This window comes from Glycine soja, chromosome 1 (assembly GCF_004193775.1).
Source record: "Glycine soja cultivar W05 chromosome 1, ASM419377v2, whole genome shotgun sequence".
Lineage (NCBI taxonomy): Eukaryota > Viridiplantae > Streptophyta > Magnoliopsida > Fabales > Fabaceae > Glycine > Glycine soja.
In genome coordinates this window covers 55,104,341-55,124,007 of record NC_041002.1, presented here as the reverse complement: position 1 = coordinate 55,124,007, position 19,667 = coordinate 55,104,341, and the positions used below count along the sequence as shown (strand labels likewise).

At 32.2% G+C, this 19,667-nt stretch overlaps 1 protein-coding gene across 2 annotated transcripts; it reads left to right on the top strand.

Annotated features, from left to right (window-relative positions):
• The first annotated feature begins 5,617 nt into the window (after nt 1-5,617).
• On the top strand, nt 5,618-19,667 carry LOC114424341 (DNA-directed RNA polymerase IV subunit 1-like). Of its 2 annotated transcripts, none has more exons than XM_028391193.1 (17): nt 5,618-5,873; nt 6,294-6,396; nt 7,383-7,511; nt 7,782-7,902; nt 8,005-8,123; nt 8,489-8,542; nt 8,643-8,831; nt 9,140-9,295; nt 9,412-9,507; nt 9,600-11,884; nt 13,174-13,343; nt 13,784-14,043; nt 14,142-14,315; nt 14,421-14,558; nt 16,012-16,244; nt 17,897-18,008; nt 18,880-19,667. In XM_028391193.1, the coding sequence occupies exons 3-17, from the start codon at nt 7,425-7,427 to the stop codon at nt 19,048-19,050; spliced, it is 4,365 nt and encodes a 1,454-aa protein (XP_028246994.1). In that variant the 5' UTR covers nt 5,618-5,873; nt 6,294-6,396; nt 7,383-7,424; the 3' UTR covers nt 19,051-19,667. The 2 variants fall into 2 exon arrangements, with proteins under 2 accessions (XP_028246994.1, XP_028246987.1); XM_028391186.1 differs by having other exon boundaries at nt 16,003-16,244.

Sequence of the window (19,667 nt, the reverse complement as noted above, 5' to 3'; positions counted from 1 at the left end):
TATGATTTTCAGATTTTATGTATGAAATCAAATTTCACTATCATTAGAATATAATTTAAGTGGATAAAGTAATGCAGATATATTGAAACAAAAAGGAAAAGATAAAAACGATGATGCTAATAATATATAACCTTCCATCACTATTATGAATTCTTGAGGCTCCTTGTAAAAAAAATAAAAATAAATAATGAATGCTTGAGGCTATATTTATTGCCATTGCTATTTACATTTCAGCTTAAGATCGGAAAATATCTCAGACTCAACATTATTACTAGTTTTTTTTTTTTTTTTGTTGAATAACATTATTACTGGTAAGAAAAATCATGTTCTCTAGCTGTCTTACGAAAAGAAAAAAAAAATATGTACGCTGAAATCGACAGCGAGGCATCGGATATATATATATATATATATATATATATATATATATATATATATATATATACTGTTTTTAAAAATAAATAATAATAAATAATAATAATAATGTATATTTAATATTGATTTTTTTCTTACTTACCTAACCCCTTGAATCCAAATATTTAATATTAATTTCGTCTAAGTCTAACACTCTTACTTTTGACCCTTTTTCATCTTTTTTTTCATCTTTTTTTTTTTACTGCAAACTTTTCATTTTTTTCCTCAGATTTTCTCTTTCTTTTTTTCACTCTACCAAACACAAGCTAATATTTTTTAAAAAATTTGAGAGACTAAAAATAAACTTGGCTCGAATTTGAGAGATACAAAAATATAAACAAATATATATATCCCTAATAAAAAATAAATATACAAAAATAAGGGTAAAGTAATATAAAAAATTTCATAAAATTGTGTTCTGCTTGGAGCCAAGTTTCTCGCAAAACATGTTATTGGAGAGAGACCTGAGCTTTAATTTTTGACTAAGCTCTTGATTAAAGATTAATATATATCAATTACGAATTAAATATATGTTAGTCAAGGAGTCTATCTGACTTAGTTAATTGAGTAAGACGTACGAATTGTGATCAATTTTTTATATTGTCTTAGATTTCTTGTATATATATATATATCTAAAAATATTTGTTATCTCATTTATATAAATATTTTAAAATATATAAAAATATATATTATTTAATTACCTTTTTGTTGTTGTTCAATTTTGACATAAATAATTTTGATAATATGTAAATATAATTAAATAATTGAATTAATAAAAATCATATTTTATATCAAGTTATAAAAATAATGTAATAGTTGTGAAAATTATACTAGTATAATTTGATTTATTTTATATATATATATATATATATATATATATTAAATATTAATTAGTATATACATGAGTCGTTTTAAACACATGCATGAATATCAGTGTCACCATGCAATTGCACGAATGTCTTTTGAAGAAGAGAAGAAAATGGAAAGATGTAATGGGAGATAGAAAAGATAAATTAAAGACCACTTTCCTTCTCTGAATTGATAACTATTACTATGTAAGGAAAGATTATAATTTATGTGGAACTCGTGCTTTTTTTTTATTGCTTCTACTTTGATAAGAAAAAGGAGAGAAAAAAGGTGTATTGAAAAGATCAGAATAATTTTATTTATATATATTTTTTTATTAGGAATATAATGTCCTTTTATCTGTATACTTTTTTTTCACTTTTTACATAACCAACTAAGAAACAAGAAGACTAAATTATTTTGGTCCTTTATTTATTTAATTTGTTCATTTAGATTTTTTTATCATTAAAAATTTCATTTTGATGTCATAATTTTTAAAATCAATTGAATGTAGCGATTTCTGTCTAGTTGAAAGAAACGATGTTAGGTTTGAAAATTTTGGCAACTTTGAACTGCCATTAAAAATCAACCACTAGTTAGCGATGGTTTATATCCATTACTATTTATTATAATTTTACTAAACTTTAATGAAAAAGTGTAGTTTAATAAAAAGTATTTTTGACATTGTATCGGTCAAGATTATATATATAATTTCTTATTAAAAATACTTGTAATCTTGTAAGTATTTATTATAGAAATATTTTATTTGCGTCCAGAAATGCGAAAAATGTTTTCTTTCCATTTATTGACGAATTAAATTTTTCATAAATATTTCATAAATACTTTTATTCTCTTTCACTAAACATAGAAAATGTTTACTCTCGTGTCACTTTTTTTTATATAAATATTCAAATATTAAGAATAATGGTTAATGAATTGAAAGTAAAAAAATATATATTATTATAAATTTAATATCATTAATAAAATCTTGCCATTTTCTTTATAAAAATTCTATTTATTATTTTATTGACCATTACTTTGATAAAAGTGTAAAAAAATTACAATAATCGTTGCCCTAATAGTTAGAAACTAAAAATAAATATTTCCATCGTAATTATAATATTTATCAACATCAATATAATTTTTTTGGGTAAATTTTAGTGTATATATATATATTAAAAGGCCTTATAAGATTTCATGTTTATAAAATGGTTAATACACTTTTTTCCTTGTTTAGCACTGTCTTGGCCTTTTCCGTCAAGGGGATCACCAACTCGCGTCGTCATATTAAACTCTAGCTAGACAAACTAAGCATGAATAAAATGCATATTGCAACTACCCAGTATGATAGTATCCCTTTAGAATTTTGGAACTAAGAGGTTTCCTCCATAAATAAAAGATCTTCGTACTAATGAAAGGGCTATCTTTAAATACAAATGAGACATACAAAATCAACAATCTTAAGCATTTGCTAAACAACTTGTAATCTCAACTCAAGCTCTTTCTTCCTAGCAAAAATAGATAAATAAATGAATGGACACCTCCTTGTTGAAAATGGTAAAATCAAGCATTACATTTTGAATCTAAAAGGCTTTGCTTCTCTCGACACCATATAATTACTACAACGTAAAATAAACATCTTATGATTTAAGTGCTGACACACTAAGTGCACCACATTGGCTTATGAAAACATTAGCCTCTATTGCGAACTATTAACACCTTTGTCCAAGCATCATGATATCAAGTGATTTCCAACACAAGGTATTTTCCAGGTGATTCTGTTGCCCCAAAAGCCTATATCAACAAGATCACAAGCATTAAGGGCCGCGAGTTCGTCATTATCCTTTTGAGATGCTCTAAATGGTCCCATAACATGCACCTCTTGGTGTAATCACTTCCATGTTCATGGTTATTTTTATTCAAAAGCAACTTACTACCTGCACTTGCATGCCCGTGTTGTTTTCTCCCCAATGTGCAACCCTGCAACACTTGGGTTGTCAATTTCTTGCCTTTTAATTTGTGTTATTTGACACAATGGATATCACTCTTTTAGCTGAATGAGTATACATAGGGATATTAATATTTTTTTCACCCAATGTGGCTCCATAATAGTCCATTTCCCTATTTCTCATTTTGGCTCACTCTTTCATTTTTATGTGGGAATCAAATTTGGCCGTATTAACTACTTAGGGGATCCATCTTACTTCCTCCCTCTTTAATAACATTAAAAATTGGAATGTTTTCCCTGCATAGATTTTTTTTAATAACATGCCCCCTATGTTTATTGCCATGAATTTATCCTTTTTCCTTTAATTTTCTCGGTTTAAGAAGTTTCCTATTTTTAGTAACCACCTACCAGTCACCATAATTTTTTTCAATCCCATGGTTATTGCTTTGACTATCCCAAAAGCTTGAGAATTAAGGTTAGGTGATATGCGTTCCTCTTGCTTTCCCCGCTAGTGTTTCCGTGAACCTGCAACATCTCTGTTATTGTCGCATTTTGTTCACTTTGGCTCGATGGACAATATTGCACCACATGTCCATACATAACAAATGCAAGCCCCCGCATTATATGTTTTTCCAATAATTTCAAAACCATAAATATTTTCAATCCCACGATTATTGTCTTGACTATCCTAAAAATCTTAAGAATTAGGGTCAGATGATACACGTTCCTCTTATCCTCCCCCACTGGTGTCACCATCAACTCGTGCCATCTCCATTGTCGATACATTTTGTTCGCCTTTTCTTAACAGACAATCTCTCACCACATGTGCATACATCTCACTTCTTTTACATATCAAGTACGAGCCTTCATATTTTACGTGGAACAAGTAATTTCAAAACCATAAATATTTTCAATCCCTCCTTTCTTATCTTTAAAATCTTGAGAAATAAGGTTAGGCAATACACGTTCCTCTTGTTCCCATTATAGTCTGGTTCAAATTAATTTTAACACTTACCTCGACAAAATTTCCATAGGAGGCCTCGATAGTCCATATATATACTTTAATTGGTCTGCCCACCTTTGTTTTGAGTGCCAATAGGACATTCTCTTCATACAACTTCATTCTCAAATTAGGAAAAACGAATCTATATATACCATTGTGTTGTCAATACTAACTTAGGAGGAGACGAAATTTAGCACCCATGGTTGGATTGCAAGATAATGATCAAAGATCACATAGCCCCCCTTGCGATAACCTTTTCTTTATCCTCACATAAATCAAACTTTACCATATAAAATCCATGCCCGACATCCACTACATTCATTCCTCCAATAGGTTTTCACGTTGTTTTTAATCGATCATGCATTGTTCAAAGCTAAGATGCTTCCTCAACAATTTGATAATGATAACATCTTTGTAAGGCCGCCAAAGTTATTGAAGAATACCCTAATGTCAAACATTTTTTACTCCAAGTTGTCTCTATTCTCAAAAACCTATTTAAGATCTATAAAAAGCTAGGAAGGCAACCAAAGAAAAAAACATAAATATGATGGGTGATATAATCTATAAAAACTAAAAAGCTAGGAAGGCAACCAAAGAAAAAAACATAAATATGATGGGTGATATAATGTGATAAGAAGAAAAAAAATGAGTATTATTGAGATGTTTAAAAAAGTGAGATGTAAAAAAATCATTATTCTTTGCCTTAAAATAAGTGTAGGGATTGAAGAAGATTTAGAGTAATGATTTTAGAATTTACTCTCGGCTTCAATTGTCCAATATTTTTAAGTTTTTATTTTTGTTGATTGGCTAAATAAAAGATAGTAATCAATCTTTAAATTTATGCAAAAAGAATGCTTCTCCTAATTTTAATAAATTATCTTTGAGAGGATAGATTTTTTCTCAAGACTTATTTTATTTATCATTAAAAAATTAACGAATTACAATGATATGATATTATGATATCTTAAATGACCATGACAGTTTACTTTTTTTTATACCTTAACGTTTGCTGCTAGAAATTACTAAGTCCAAAAGCACACTGACTAACCTAGAATGATTAAGATACTTTTTTTTACACCTAATAATAATAATAGATTTAAATATATTTTTCATATAACATATTTCTTTTTAGCTTATTACCTAAAGAATATTCATTTTTATTTTATTATATGATATTTTCAAAAAAATTCTTTTGTTATTTGAGTTAGTCTTGATTTATTAGTGATGGTGTGATAAAATTATCACTTAACATACTTAAACTAACTAAAAGTTTAAAAATATTAAGTAGTAAAATAAATAAAAAATTATATCCGAACAACATAGTTAAACCATTGGTGAGGAGGGCAAAGGCGTAAAAGCAAAGGGAAGGGTTATATATAACCTAGAGACAAGAGCCCAAAAGCACAGTGACTAACCTTTTATAGCGTCCTCGGTCTACACAAAGTGCCCCTTCTCAACTCGGCGTTTGTCTCGTGGTCGCGTGGAAAGTGATCAGCGGTGTTCCATTTCGCTATTCATTCGTCTTTACTTTACTGCGCTCTCTCTCTCTCCAATTCTCTCTTCGGTTTCGATTTTGGTCTTCGCAGAGCATTGCCGCGTAGCTCACACGCACCACCACCATTGTCTGCGTGCTGGTTTAGTCGATCATTCGTTCCTTTCACTCAAGTGAGTAATAACATCTCTCTCTCTCTCTCGTCGTCGCTTTTCAACGCTGAATATTTTCCCTGTTTCCTGATACTCGTTTAATCGCTCCATTCGCGAGTACGGTGTGCTTCGCGGCCAAGTGTGCATGATCTTTTTTTTGCTGCATGTTACATGATCGTGCTTTTAGAGGGTTCCCGAATGGATTTTCGGACAATGTGCCTACACTTTTCACTCGATACTATTAATTTCTCTGGTTTTGTTTTTTTGCTAATAAATCTCCTACACTTAATAATCATTGTTAGTCCTAATCAGTTGTGCGTTTGGTTGATGACTTCATCATACGATTCGATTACTATATCAGGTTTAATGTTTTAGGCTGAATGGCGTGTTCAATCTTCTTTCCATAGTATTGATATATTTTATTCTTCTTTTTTTTTTCAGGTTACCTTGAAATTCTGAGTGCGCGAATTTCTTCGCACACGTGTGGTGCTATTGGCGGCACAAACCGGGGAGCGCAGCTTATCACTGTGCCCAACCCTTTTTGGTATTGGTTTATATACTTTCGCTACGGTCTTTTTTGCACTGTATTTGTTTCCTTCGAACAATTATCGCCTCCCAAAGTTACTGCTTAAAATTCAATCAATTTGTTTTTTTTTTCCTGTCTTTAACTCTGCTTATGGATATCTTAATACACTCCAGAGATTTCCTCTATTAAGGAAATTTGGTGTGTCCGACGGCGCAGATTTCTTAACATTGTGTTGTTAAATGGCGGCCATGCCATTGCCACAATGGCGGAAAGGCTTGCCTACTGCCATAGGCAACTTATGAAGGGAGGCCTGCAATGGCAGCAACATAGGCCGCAATGGCACGTTTATATTGTGGAATTTCTGCCTCCCGCCATCAACCAATGATAACAATCTATTTCTTAACATGAATATTTGTTTTTTGAAACCTTTCTATCATTAAGTTTGTTCACCTTTGATTTCTTGATATGTATCTGGTAGGCATTGGGTGCACAAGATATGTGTTTTTTCCTCACCTCCAAATTCACTACTGAAGAAATTTAGATACTTCTCGGTTTAGCATCCCAATGAGCTTATATTCCCCAAGTACAAGCCAACCCCAAAAATGAAGTTAACATGTTTAGTTTTCTACTAACCAAAGCAAATTATTACTTCACCCTTTCCAAATTTTTTCCTCTTTTTATGTATTTTTTGCTTACTTGACTTAATTTAAGGTATTTTGTTGAAAACTGAGAGTAGGAATGCTATGAAAAATGTTTTTATCTTTTTTCTTTTATAGAACATATCTTCCTGTACCTGTGTCTTTTGTCTTTAGATTTTTTTTTATTGTATTAATAGTATCAATACCAGTACTCAGCCATATTTTCATGCAACCTAGAATAAGCTAGCAAATATACAAGTTCATGTTTAGATAGTATGGCTATGCATAATTTTACTCACACAGCCAGTTGTTTGTTTTTTTAATCTCATTTTGTTTACACTCTACCAATGCTCTGTAAATGAACAGATTACTTGAAATTTTCTGCCGAGTGCAAGGTTACCAAGTTTCATGGATGATGACCTTTTACAGAGGAACAAAACACCATCTGTTGTCATAAAAGCGATAAAGTTCGATGTCTTAACTGAAGAAGATATAGTTAAGTATATTCTTGATCTTATATCTATTTCAGCTTTTTAATTATTCTGTGTGTATTAGTTCACTGTTACTTTAGTTGTGGGATTGGATCAAATGGAATGCACTTACTGTGTAACATATTAACACAGAGTGGAGGGTGGTTCATCAATTTTGTTTACCTTTTGAAAGATAAATCTATTTTGTAGAATGGATTGTCTCTCATAATTCTCTTCTGATTGCCTTGTAATTTATTAGCCACATATTAAATGTCTATTATTTTTACATCTACAGGAGAATATCTCTGTTTTGGAGATAAATGCAGCCGGGCAGGTCACTGGGTCAAATTTGGGATTGCCAAATGCATCTGATGAGTGTGCCACATGTGGCACTAAAGACAAAAAGTTCTGTGAAGGTGTGAATTGACATATTATATGAATAATGTGTTTAGGGGTTTTGTTACATTAATTGTAAATTTATTGGAAAAGGTGCTGAAAACATCAATATTTAATTTCAGGTCATTTTGGAGTAATCAAATTTCCTACTCCCATACTCCATCCATATTTTATGTCAGAAATTGCGCACATCTTGAACAAGATTTGCCCTGTTTGTAAATCTATTCGTCACAAATCCAAGGTCATATATCTGTTACTTCTACCAAATACTGGAATACTTAGTGTAATTTTTGTTATAATAATGCGCATTTGGTTTTTTAGTCCACTGCTACTGTATTTTAAAATAAGTTAAACCAAATACATATTTAAATCATATGGCAAATTTTTAGGTGTTTTAAAATCTTTCCCAAATATTCCCCACCTTTTTTAAGTTACATAGATTCTACAGTACAATCAGACATTATTTGAGAGGTTCCATGTGCTGTAGTACAATATCATTTATTTTCTTTGCCGGTTTCATTGTTGTAGTTTTATGAGTTGGCTTCTATGGATTTTATTATTACTTGTTATCTGCTTCTTATTTATAGTCCCATTGTCTTCTTACAGGGTGCTCGATTAATCTATGGAACCAAGCGGTCTAATGATTGCAATTATTGTTCTGTAAGTTTGTGTGGCTTCACCTTCATTGATTTGCTTCAAAGTAAATTTCCTTTTTTTATTACTGTTTTGCTTTGTATGACAACTTGTGCATCATATGTAGGTGTATCCATCAATGCAATTTAGAGTTTCCTCCAACGATCTCTTTAGAAGAACTGCAATTATTGTTGAAGTAAAGGCTTCAAAGAAAACTTTGGGAACAGAAATACCTGCTGATTTTTGGAATTTTATTCCTTGTGATGCTCAACAAGAAGAAAATTATGTAAATAGAAGGGTTTTATCCCCTGTGCAGGTAGCACTACCCACATTTACATGCTTTTGCAGTCTGTATAATTTTCCTTCAGATACAATAAAGTTGCACTGTATCAAAATTAAAATATAGTCTGCTAGAAGGTTACTAGTAATAGACTAATAGTATGCCTCATTATCTTGTTATATCATGTTATATATGATTAAGACGAAAACATGTTCTGTTTTTCACTTTTCAGTTGACTGCTTTTTATGCTGTGGTATTCTAACTTTTGAGTCATTTCTATTATGTGGCCATGCTTTTTTGCGGGTGCTATAATGGTGTAAATTTCATATCTTTTTGATTTTCAGGTTAATTATTTGTTGAATGATGTTGATCCAGACTTTATTGAAAAATATATTCCAAGAAAGAATTTGCTGTGTCTTAATTGCTTCCCGGTGACTCCAAATTGTCATCGTGTGACAGAAGTCCCTTATGCAATTTCTAGTGGAAGCCGGTTGAGTTTTGTTAGTATATTTCTTTTCTGCCTTGTAGTTTTAAATACAATAATATTTATAAACTGTCACATGATGTCAATATACATTTTTTTAATATGGTACTTTATCTGGTTAAATATTTATAGGATGACAGGACTCGATCTTGTAAGAAATTGGTTGATTTCAGGGGTACAGCCAATGAATTAAGTTCTCGTGTTTTGGATTGCCTGAGGATCTCTAAGGCAAGATTCTCAGCTGTTGTTTTCCTGTTAGTTTTGTCACTTTGTCAAGGTTCTTGCCTTTTGCTTATGTTTTTTCTTTTGATGTAATGCAGCTAAATCCTGATAAAACCCCAAATAGTATTTTTGCTGATATCCAGCAAAGAAAGATTGGAGAAAATGCTTTCAATTCTTCTGGTTTAAGATGGATAAAAGATGTGGTTCTTGGAAAACGCAATGACAGTTCATTCCGTACTGTGGTTGTTGGTGATCCAGACCTTGAGCTTAGTGAAATTGGTATACCTTGTCATATTGCTGAAAGTTTGCAGGTTTCTGAGTATGTGAATAGGCAGAATAGGGAGAAGCTACTTTATTGTTGTGAGCTACACTTGTTAGAGAAGGGGAAAATAAATGTCTGCAGAAAGGGTAGTATAGTTCATCTGTATAAAAAGGAAGATCTACAAATAGGTGACAAATTTTATAGGCCTCTTGCTGATGGGGATAAAGTGCTGATAAATAGGCCCCCTTCCATACATCAACATTCTATGATTTCTCTCACAGTTAGGGTCCTTCCAATATCTTCTGTAGTGTGTATTAACCCACTCTGTTGTTCCCCACTACGTGGGGATTTTGATGGTGATTGCCTTCACGGGTATATTCCACAATCGGTTACTGCAAGAATTGAGCTTAATGAGCTGGTTGCTTTAGATAGGCAATTGATTAATGGGCAAAGTGGTAGAAATCTTCTTTCACTTTCCCAAGATAGTTTGACTGCTGCATATTTGCTAATGGAAGATGGGGTCCTTTTGAATGTTTATCAAATGCAGCAGCTTCAAATGCTTTCTATTTCTAACAAAAGATTAATACCTCCTGCAGTTGTTAAAGCTCCCTCTAGTAATAGCTCACTTTGGAATGGGAAGCAATTATTCAGCATGCTTTTGCCGTATGATTTTGACTATTCTTTTCCTTCAGATGGTGTTGTTGTTAGTGATGGAGAGCTTGTATCTTCTTCTGAGGCTTCTGGTTGGTTACGCGATTCTGACTACAATGTTTTTCAGAGTCTTGTGGAACATTATCAAGGGAAGACTCTAAACTTTTTGTATGCAGCACAAAAAGTTCTGTGTGAGTGGCTGTCTATGACAGGTTTTAGTGTTTCACTCTCTGATTTGTACCTTTCTTCTGATTCGTATGCACGGGAAAACATGATAGAGGAAATCTTTTATGGCTTAAAAGATGCAGAGCGGGCTTGTAATTTCAAGCAGCTATTGTTGGATTATTATTGTGATTTTCTGTCAGGAAGTCTTCAAGAGAGTGAAAATGCTATCACTGTTAATGCAGATCGTCTGAATTATGAAAGACAAATATCTGCTTCTCTCAGTCAAGCGTCAGTTGATGCTTTTAGGCAAGTTTTTCGCAATATTCAAAGTTTAGCTGATAAATATGCATGCAAGGGAAATTCTTTCCTTGCAATGTTTAAGGCTGGAAGCAAGGGTAATTTGCTGAAATTAGTTCAACATTCCATGTGCCTTGGCATGCAAAATTCTCTGGTCCGCTTGTCATACAGACTACCCCGTCATCTTTCATGTGCTGACTGGAATAGTCAAAAGTGGGTTGATTCAATCCAGATGTCTTCTGGTACCCTTGAATCTGTTCAGTCATACATTCCATATGCTGTAGTTGAAAGTTCTTTTTTAACTGGGTTGAATCCACTTGAATGTTTTGTTCATTCAGTGACAAATCGTGATAGCTCTTTCAGTGACCATGCGGACCTTCCTGGTACACTGACACGTAGACTTATGTTCTTCATGCGTGATTTGTATGATGCATATGATGGAACGGTGAGAAATTTATATGGTAATCAACTTATTCAGTTTTCTTATGATATTGAAGAGGACTCTTCATGCAATAAAGGTTTCCAGCAGTATGCTTTAGGTGGTGAATCAGTTGGGGCAATTTCTGCCTGTGCAATTTCTGAAGCTGCATACAGTGCTTTGGGTCAACCAGTTAGTCTACTCGAAACATCACCTTTGCTGAATTTGAAAAATGTTCTGGAGTGTGGTTCAAGGAAAAGAAATGGTGATCAGACTGTGTCTTTATTTTTGTCTGAAAAGCTTGGTAAACAGAGACATGGGTTTGAATATGCAGCTTTAGAAGTCAAGAATTATTTGGAAAGATTGTTGTTCTCAAACATTGTTTCTAAAGTGATGATAATATTCACCCCACATGACAGCAGGAGCCAAGAAAAATACAGTCCTTGGGTCTGCCACTTTCATTTAGACAAGGAAATTGTAACAAGAAGAAAATTGAAAGTGCATTCTATCATTGACTCTCTCTATCAGAGATATTACTCTCAGAGAAAAGACTCAAAAGTCTGTTTTACCAATTTGAAAATTTCAAGCAGGTAAGTTTCTTCTGCAAATGGTGCTTCAAACAATATATGTTGTTACTTGAGGAAATATTAATTGTCCACGAATGCTTTAAAAAGATTGATGCTAATGTCTCTGTTGGGAACTGGGAGTTTAGGGAAGTTATGACTGTTACATAACTTTCCTTAACTCTTAGTTCCCATCAGTCTCTATTCAGAGTTCTATTTTTAATTTGCTGTGCTAAAAGAGTAAAGGATATTTAATTATTAAATATTAATGCAGATAGGCAATAAACTACCTCTATGCATGCTGTGTCTGTATATTTATTATGTCATGATTCCAGAAGGTTTTTGTTGCTTCAATTATTGCCAAGTGGATAATTGGATAAGGTTTTTATACTTGTTTCTTTACTTTTGACAACAGCATTTATCACTTAGCTAATTTTCATGCAGTCCCTGATTCTTGCAATAATTTCCCCACAATCCTTAAACAATTAGGATTTGTTACAGAGACAAGTACAAAAAGAGTAAAGGATAACAGAAAAAAGTTGAGAATAGAGATTGAAAATTAGAAAGAAGTTAGACAAATGAGATAATCTAAAACTATGATTCAGTACAATGCGAGTTTGTACTCCAAATTTCAATAACAAGACCATTACAGCGGAGTTTGCATGTCATAGACTATTTTTTTATTACTGGCAGTTTTGATCAAGAAAGAACAGCCTGATGGTGATTGATTAGACTATTGGGGAAAAACCAGTTATGACTATAATTTTTTTGAGGCTTGTAAGTAATGAAAAATAATGGTTTTCTACATTTCAAAAAAAGTTTGTGAACTTTCTGAAAGCGTAAATATATATAGCCTTAACACAATGGCCGGAGCTGTTATTTTTATAGTAGCTGATTATGATGAAATCTCTATTCCTTCCACATTAGTTGTTTCTGCCAGTTTGCAAATGTTGCAGTTGGATTACTCTCTTCTCAAGAAGAGGAATAGTATGTTACAACTGTATATAAGGAATACTATGTCTCCGTTTCACGTTGCAATACCTACTGAAATGTAAAGGATGCTAGATAGTAGTGTGATAGAGAGTTTAAATCTTTTACAAATATGTTAAAGGATTGGGTAACTTTGCTAAACTGATGTTTTTTTTTCACCTCTTTTTCTTTATTGCCGTGTTTTCTTTTCAAGTTGAAGAGGAGCCCTTATCCTACTAACCCTTCTTCTTCACCACTTGCATTTTCTTTGTAACTTTTTCTGCATCAGTTATCATTCTTGCTTGGAGCTTTGATGATCCCTACTAACTTGGACAATGAAATAGCAGGAAGTGTTCTGCTGATTCCATGGTTAAGGAAGGTGAAGACACTTCTATAGATAAAGAAGAGGGTGATGATTGCATCATGGTCACAATTGTTGAAAACTCTAAGAATCCTATACAACTGGATTCTGTTCGGGACTTGGTGATACCTTTTCTTCTAGGAACAGCAATACAAGGTTGGTAGTAATCTAATATGAATATCCAGTTGTTGTTTCAAGTGGTGATTAATATGTGAGCCTTTTAGAAATTACCTTGATGATCAGATACATGGCCGGGGCGTTTCTTAAGCTGTTGTTGAAGTTCAGATTATGTTTTTGCTGCATATATGAAAGTTTAAGTTTTCTTTGCTGTCATGTCAACTTGTATGATTCCATCATTGTTACAAAAAAGTTTACACTTGATTTGGCTATTATAAATGTGAAAATTAAAAGTGTTATTTTTAATCCTTTTCTTTCTTGGGAAACGGTGTTAAAAAGCAGAGTTGTAAGAGCAAGATATGTTTTAGCCTGATCAGATGGCCAAGTCATAATTTGTTTTTTCAAATACAAATATTGCTTGTTATGGTCAAATATTCTCATATTCAGTCATCATCATGAATTCTTGTATTGTTCTTTAGGATTTCTGGACGTCAAGAAGGTTGATATTCTCTGGAATAATCAGTCAAAAGTAACAAATTCTCGTAATGGTTTTTCTGGTGAACTGTACTTGAGGGTAACTTTGTCCAGCGAGGGTAGCAGAGGAAGATTTTGGGGTGTCCTCCTAAAGCTTTGTCACAAGATAATGCATATAATTGACTGGACACGAAGTCATCCAGATAACATCAATCATTTCTCATCAGCATATGGAATTGATGCAGGGTGGCAATACTTTTTCAATGTGTGTATGATTAAAAACTTTCCCTCCTTTGTTTTAGGTTCTAAATGAAATATATGGCCACATAAACTTAATTTACATGCATATGGTTTTATGTGTAGAGTTTGGCATGTGCAACATCTGATACCGGCAAGTCCATCCTTCCTAAGCATTTGTGTCTTGTTGCCAATAGTCTGTCATGTAGTGGAGAGTTTGTAGGATTAAATGCTAAAGGCATGGCACTACAAAGAAAACATGCGTCCGTTTCATCACCATTTGTGCAAGCATGCTTTGCGGTCAGTTCACATTATGATTCCAGTCAAATTTTTTATGATTTATCATGTATAAGATTTTGATCACCCATATATAATTCATGTTGAAATTATGTAATCTTATTGCAGAATCCAGGTAGTTGCTTTATAAAAGCTGCTAAGTCTGGAGCCACGGATAATCTCCAGGGCAGCCTGGATGGGTTGGCTTGGGGAAACTGTCTATCTATGGGGACAAGTGGAATGTTTGATGTCATATATTCAGAGAAGGTATTGGTTTTCTTATATATTAATATTAGTTTTCTTACTTCGATTCAGATTTTATGTATCATGAATATGATTCCACTAGTATTTTAGCCTATGTAATGCACATGATAAATATTTATTTTTTATATAAATGAAATTTATAATAAATAGATATTTTTGAATGTATAAATTATATTATAATTAAATTTCATAATAAGTATTTTTTAATATACAGTTATATTTTGGATTTATGATAATTAGTTTATATTGTAATGCAAGGTTATACATGGTTATTTTTAACAATTGATACTACCTCCTTCCCATATCTTTTGATGATTTAGCTTTCAATTTTTTTCCCAAAACAAATTGATGTTTTAGAATTTCAAAGTCTAATTAATGTTTTTTTTCCTCAAATATACCCTTATTTAATGCCCATTACTAGTGGTGTAGGTATCAAAGATTAAGGTATTAAATAAGGATATTTTAGTCTAAATACACCAATTTTTAGTTTCATTAAATGTTTCTTAATTTATGTGCAATAACATTAAACATCAAAAGATATGGAAAGGAGGTAGTAATTACTTTTGAAAAATTATTGAAATTTTTAGTAGAGATGAAAATGATAGATTGAAAGAGGTATATGGTTAAGAAAATTAAGTATTATTTAAAGACAAAAGGAGATTGGTTTGAGATAGTTGAGAAAGAATTTTTTTGAGTTAAATGAAATTAAATTTGAAATTAAAATTAAGAAGTATATTTGAAAATAATAAACAGTTAAAAAATAAAATTAAATGCTCAATATATGATATTAGGATAAGACACGTGGTTTAATGAGAGTCATAACAACTCCTAACAACGCTTCCTAAGAACACTCGTTGAAAAATAGCTCGTAAAAACCCTCTCCTTCAAGATAAGGATTCAGATTTATAATATCGGAGTAGATTTTTAAAGAACCCAAGAATGTACAAGTGCATTGCAGTCCCCCAAAAGTGTCACTTTTTTAATAGAGAACTGATATGGTTGTGCATGTGTAAGATATGAAAAATTTCACTGAGGTATCAAAACTTTTGACCAACTTCTCACAAGAATGCAGCATCCTCCTTGTAATTATTATAGGCTTTCTTTTTTGACTTTTTTCCTGTTCAACTGTAGACCTTTGTAATACATTCTATAAACACTTTAAGCTGATTTTTAAGTCATGAGATTGTTAAAATGTATGACTTTTGTTTCTTCAGTTATCATTTTCCATTTTCAATTCATACATGCTAGTTTGCTGTTTCCCAGTAAATTTACCATGGTTGCCATTTCTCTGATAACAAAATAAGTGCATAAAAGCTGAGATTCTCAGTTTGTGCCTAGTAAGGATAGACTAAGAAGAGTTCTATGGTTGTTAATCGTTATTGAGAAAAACTAGTATTGTACATGTAATACTGTCATTTGCAAATTGTCTAACATTTGCTTTTATCAGGGACATCAGGTAGCTAAGTCTGTAGATGTGTATGAGCTGCTTGAAGCCAGTTTTGACAAGCCGAACAATAAAATTGGTACTCATTTGCACAAATATTCATCTGACAAATGCGGTTCTGAGTTTAGGCATAAAAATGGTTATGCCTTGAAAGAGGGAAAACAGTGGAAAACCATTTTAAGAAATTTTGTGACAGTAAATGATATTCAGAAGCTGACTTTTGCATCGAGGTGCATATTGAACAAGTAAGATAATCCACTTTTAGCCTTTTCTAACCTCTGTCGTGGTTTGTGTTTTTAATGGTATTTAGCAATGTATATTCTATGTATGACACCTACATTACCATATATAGCATGAGCTAATATTATATAGTACAGTTGGAAGGTTGTATTTATTATTATGCCATGGTAGTTTCTTGCAGTTAGGTGCTTCCACGAAACTACTTTCTGCTTTGTAATCATTATACAGTTGGAAGGTTGTATGTTATTTGCCTTGGTAGTTTCTTGCATTTAGTTGCTTCCACAAAAGTACCTTCTGCTTTGTAATCATTATTATGTTTTCTTCTGTCTTTTTATTTTATTTTTATAGAAAAGTTTTTCATTGAGTAATGAGTTCATGCTGCTTTACCTTCTAGGGCAATGCGCCTGTTGTTTGGATGGAAATATTTCTTTAGACTTATTAGAGATATAAAAGTAAAACTATCCTTGAGACTCAGCCTAGCTTGAACTTTTAGAAAATTGGTTCTTAACTCATTTTATATGTAGCTATTTCTCTCTGTTTTGTATTAAGTATGACCAACTACAAAATTCCCTGTTGAATAAAACAATCCTTGAGGCTCAACCTAGCTTGAACTTTTAGAAAATTGGTTCTTAACTCATTTTGTATGTAGCCATTTCACTCTGTTGTGTATTAAGTATAGACCAACTACAAAATTTTCTGACATATTGCTATCAATTTATCTCAGTTATTTTCAGAAGTAAATAACATAAACAAATTAGTAACATGAATAATTTAATGAGGGAGTTCCGAGTAATGGATGATTGGGAGATGAAGAGAAAAACTTTAACAAACAACAACAAAGCCTTAACCCACTAAAGATAATTCAAATGGTTATAATTTGTTTGTAGTACAGTAGATTCAAACATATAATTGAACGTGATCTAATTTGTTGAGGTTTATTTTATTTTATTTTCTACATAACAAGTATTCATTGATAGATTATCATCATCATTATTGTTCCTGCCTTTGGGGAAACTGCCAAGGCAGTTCCATGTTTGTTTATTTATTCTGTTCCTCAAGGCTGTCTTGTTTAGGTTCTTCTCAACTTTGGGGCAGGGTAGGCATTTTTTTTTTACATAATGGATTTTTCAAGGAAGTTTAGAGCTTGTTTACTTTGAGAAAGTGTTTTTTTTTTTTTCATTCAGTTTTCAATTTTAATTACACAAATGACACCTTATTTTCATTTGTTTTTTGTTTTCAAATATTTGTGTAGAAAACAATGAAAACCATAGAAAGTTATTTTCACTGTTTTCCATACAAACATTTGAAAACAGAAAAAAAAATGAAAACAAAGTGACAATTTTGTATATTTAAAAGGGAAAATAAAAACAAAAAACATTTTCTCAAACTTAAAAGAGCCTTGCTTTGACCTGTTTCCCGTTAAGTTACTTTTTTAGGTCCCTATTGTTTTATTGAGTTTTCATACAAGTCCTTGTATTTAATTTTTTTATTGGGTCTCCTAAAAATATTTAGATTTGTTCTGTATTCTGTATGTTGTTGCAAAACTCAGGGTATATTTTTTTGGATATGGTTTTGTTTTGTTGTCTAGGATCACTTGCTTTCATTGAGGATCTATGATTTGCAGAATAATTGTGAATTTTGGCTGTTGTCAATATAGGTATTCAATTGATGAGCTGCTAAGTGAGAGTGACAGGTCAACAATGCTAAGGGTTTTGAATTTTCATCCTCATAAAAGTGAGAAGTTTGGCATTGGACCACAGGACATTAAGGTATGTGTGCTTGCATGAGGTGGTTTTGATGTGTGATCAAAATTTATTTTGTTTCTTCGTACAAATGTGCATTAAGGTATGTGTGCTTGTGTGAAGAAGGTTTGGATCTGCAGTCAAAATTTATTTTGTTTCTTCTTGGTTCTTTCTAATGTGCTTAAAGGTAATGTATATTAAATTGGAGTGCACTTTAAATTTCACAGTTGGGAAATTTTTCTATATTCTCTGAAGAAAATTATCTATATCCTCCACTTAAAATGCTCCTTTGAGAAAGGTACTTGTTTTTTTCTGTCTATGTTCATTATGAACATTTATACCTTATTGAACTTGATGAATTCAGTGGAGCCATGAAAACAAGTATAAATTGCTCAAACATCCCTCCTTCACCTCCCAATGAAAAATACAATAAAAGATGCAGTCATAAGAATTGAGAGCATTGTTTGATTGTTATGAACTTAGCTTGATTTATCAGAATGAAATCTTTCTTTACGTCTTGTTTTTGTAAATGAAAAGGATGGAGCTAATTATTTCACTTTTCTATATGGGAAATTTCATTCCATGGTTACAAACTAAATTTATAGGTGCAGTATAAATTTAGTTTGTATTATAATGTTTAAAATAGCAGCCATTTGGCTCCCACTATAGCATTATGCCGCTATTTGGAATTGATAATTATGATTCCATAGTAGCATTTAAGGGATAAATTCCTATCAATGATAACGATATAGCAGCTGAGAAGAAAGAGATGCTTGTGTCAATTTTGCTTCTTTTGCCATGGTCAAATCTTTTGCTAGTAAAAATGTATCGTGTAATGAAGTTTTCTTCTTGCTCCCGGTCCCGGTTGCCCATGCCTTTTTCCCTTTTCTATTCGCAGGTTGGATGGCATCCAAAATACAAGGATAGCCGGTGCTTCCATATAATAAGAACTGATGGGACGGTTGAAGATTTTTCATACCGCAAATGCATTCTTGGTGCTCTTGATATCGTTGATCCAAAAAAATCAAAGATCCAGGAGAAAAAATGGTCAGGACATGGTGACACGTAATATCTATGCATATCCAAGCATAATAAGTGACTGTCATTTGATCTGGTGACAGTCACAGACTCTATAAAATATGAAGTGATGTTTTCGCCGAAGAAATCGTTGTAAAAATACAGTGGGAAGGGTAATAGTAGTGCCACAACTCTACAATCACAAAAAGCAACGTTGTTTTTCTGCCTTTGTTGTATTATACTATCTCAAGGCTAGACTGGGTGATAGCTTATTCAAATGTCGCTCGATGGATTTAGCTCGTCTGATAGAGGTAGTGCAGCAAATCAAGAGTAAAGTCATAACTTTTGTGCAGCAGCACATTTTGAAAGAAAGGAGATGATTCATAGATGGGAGTATACAAGATGGAACAATGGTAGTATTTTTATTTTTTTTTCAATCTTAACAATTTAAATTTTATTTTGTATAATAAAGATGGAGTGGGTTCTTACCCTTAGCTTCTTTTTGCTTCTTCCACTAATACTTTATTTGCCAACGATTACGTAAGGCAAAGAAAGATCTAGTGGAAGCAGCAACGAGAAGCTTGTAAAAACTTGTACCCCCAGACCATTTGTATTGATGAATATGTGGCAGTTAAATATAAGATATGCCTGATTCAAATGTCATGCTTA

Excerpts from the sequence above, each read along its gene's own strand:
- LOC114424341 (XM_028391186.1), top strand. The coding sequence starts at position 7,425 with ATGGATGATGACCTTTTACAGAGGAACAAAACACCATCTGTTGTCATA. Across the intron at positions 8,832-9,139 it reads GGGTTTTATCCCCTGTGCAG|GTTAATTATTTGTTGAATGA; the intron begins GTAGCACTACCC and ends TTTGATTTTCAG. Across the intron at positions 11,885-13,173 it reads AATTTGAAAATTTCAAGCAG|GAAGTGTTCTGCTGATTCCA; the intron begins GTAAGTTTCTTC and ends ATGAAATAGCAG.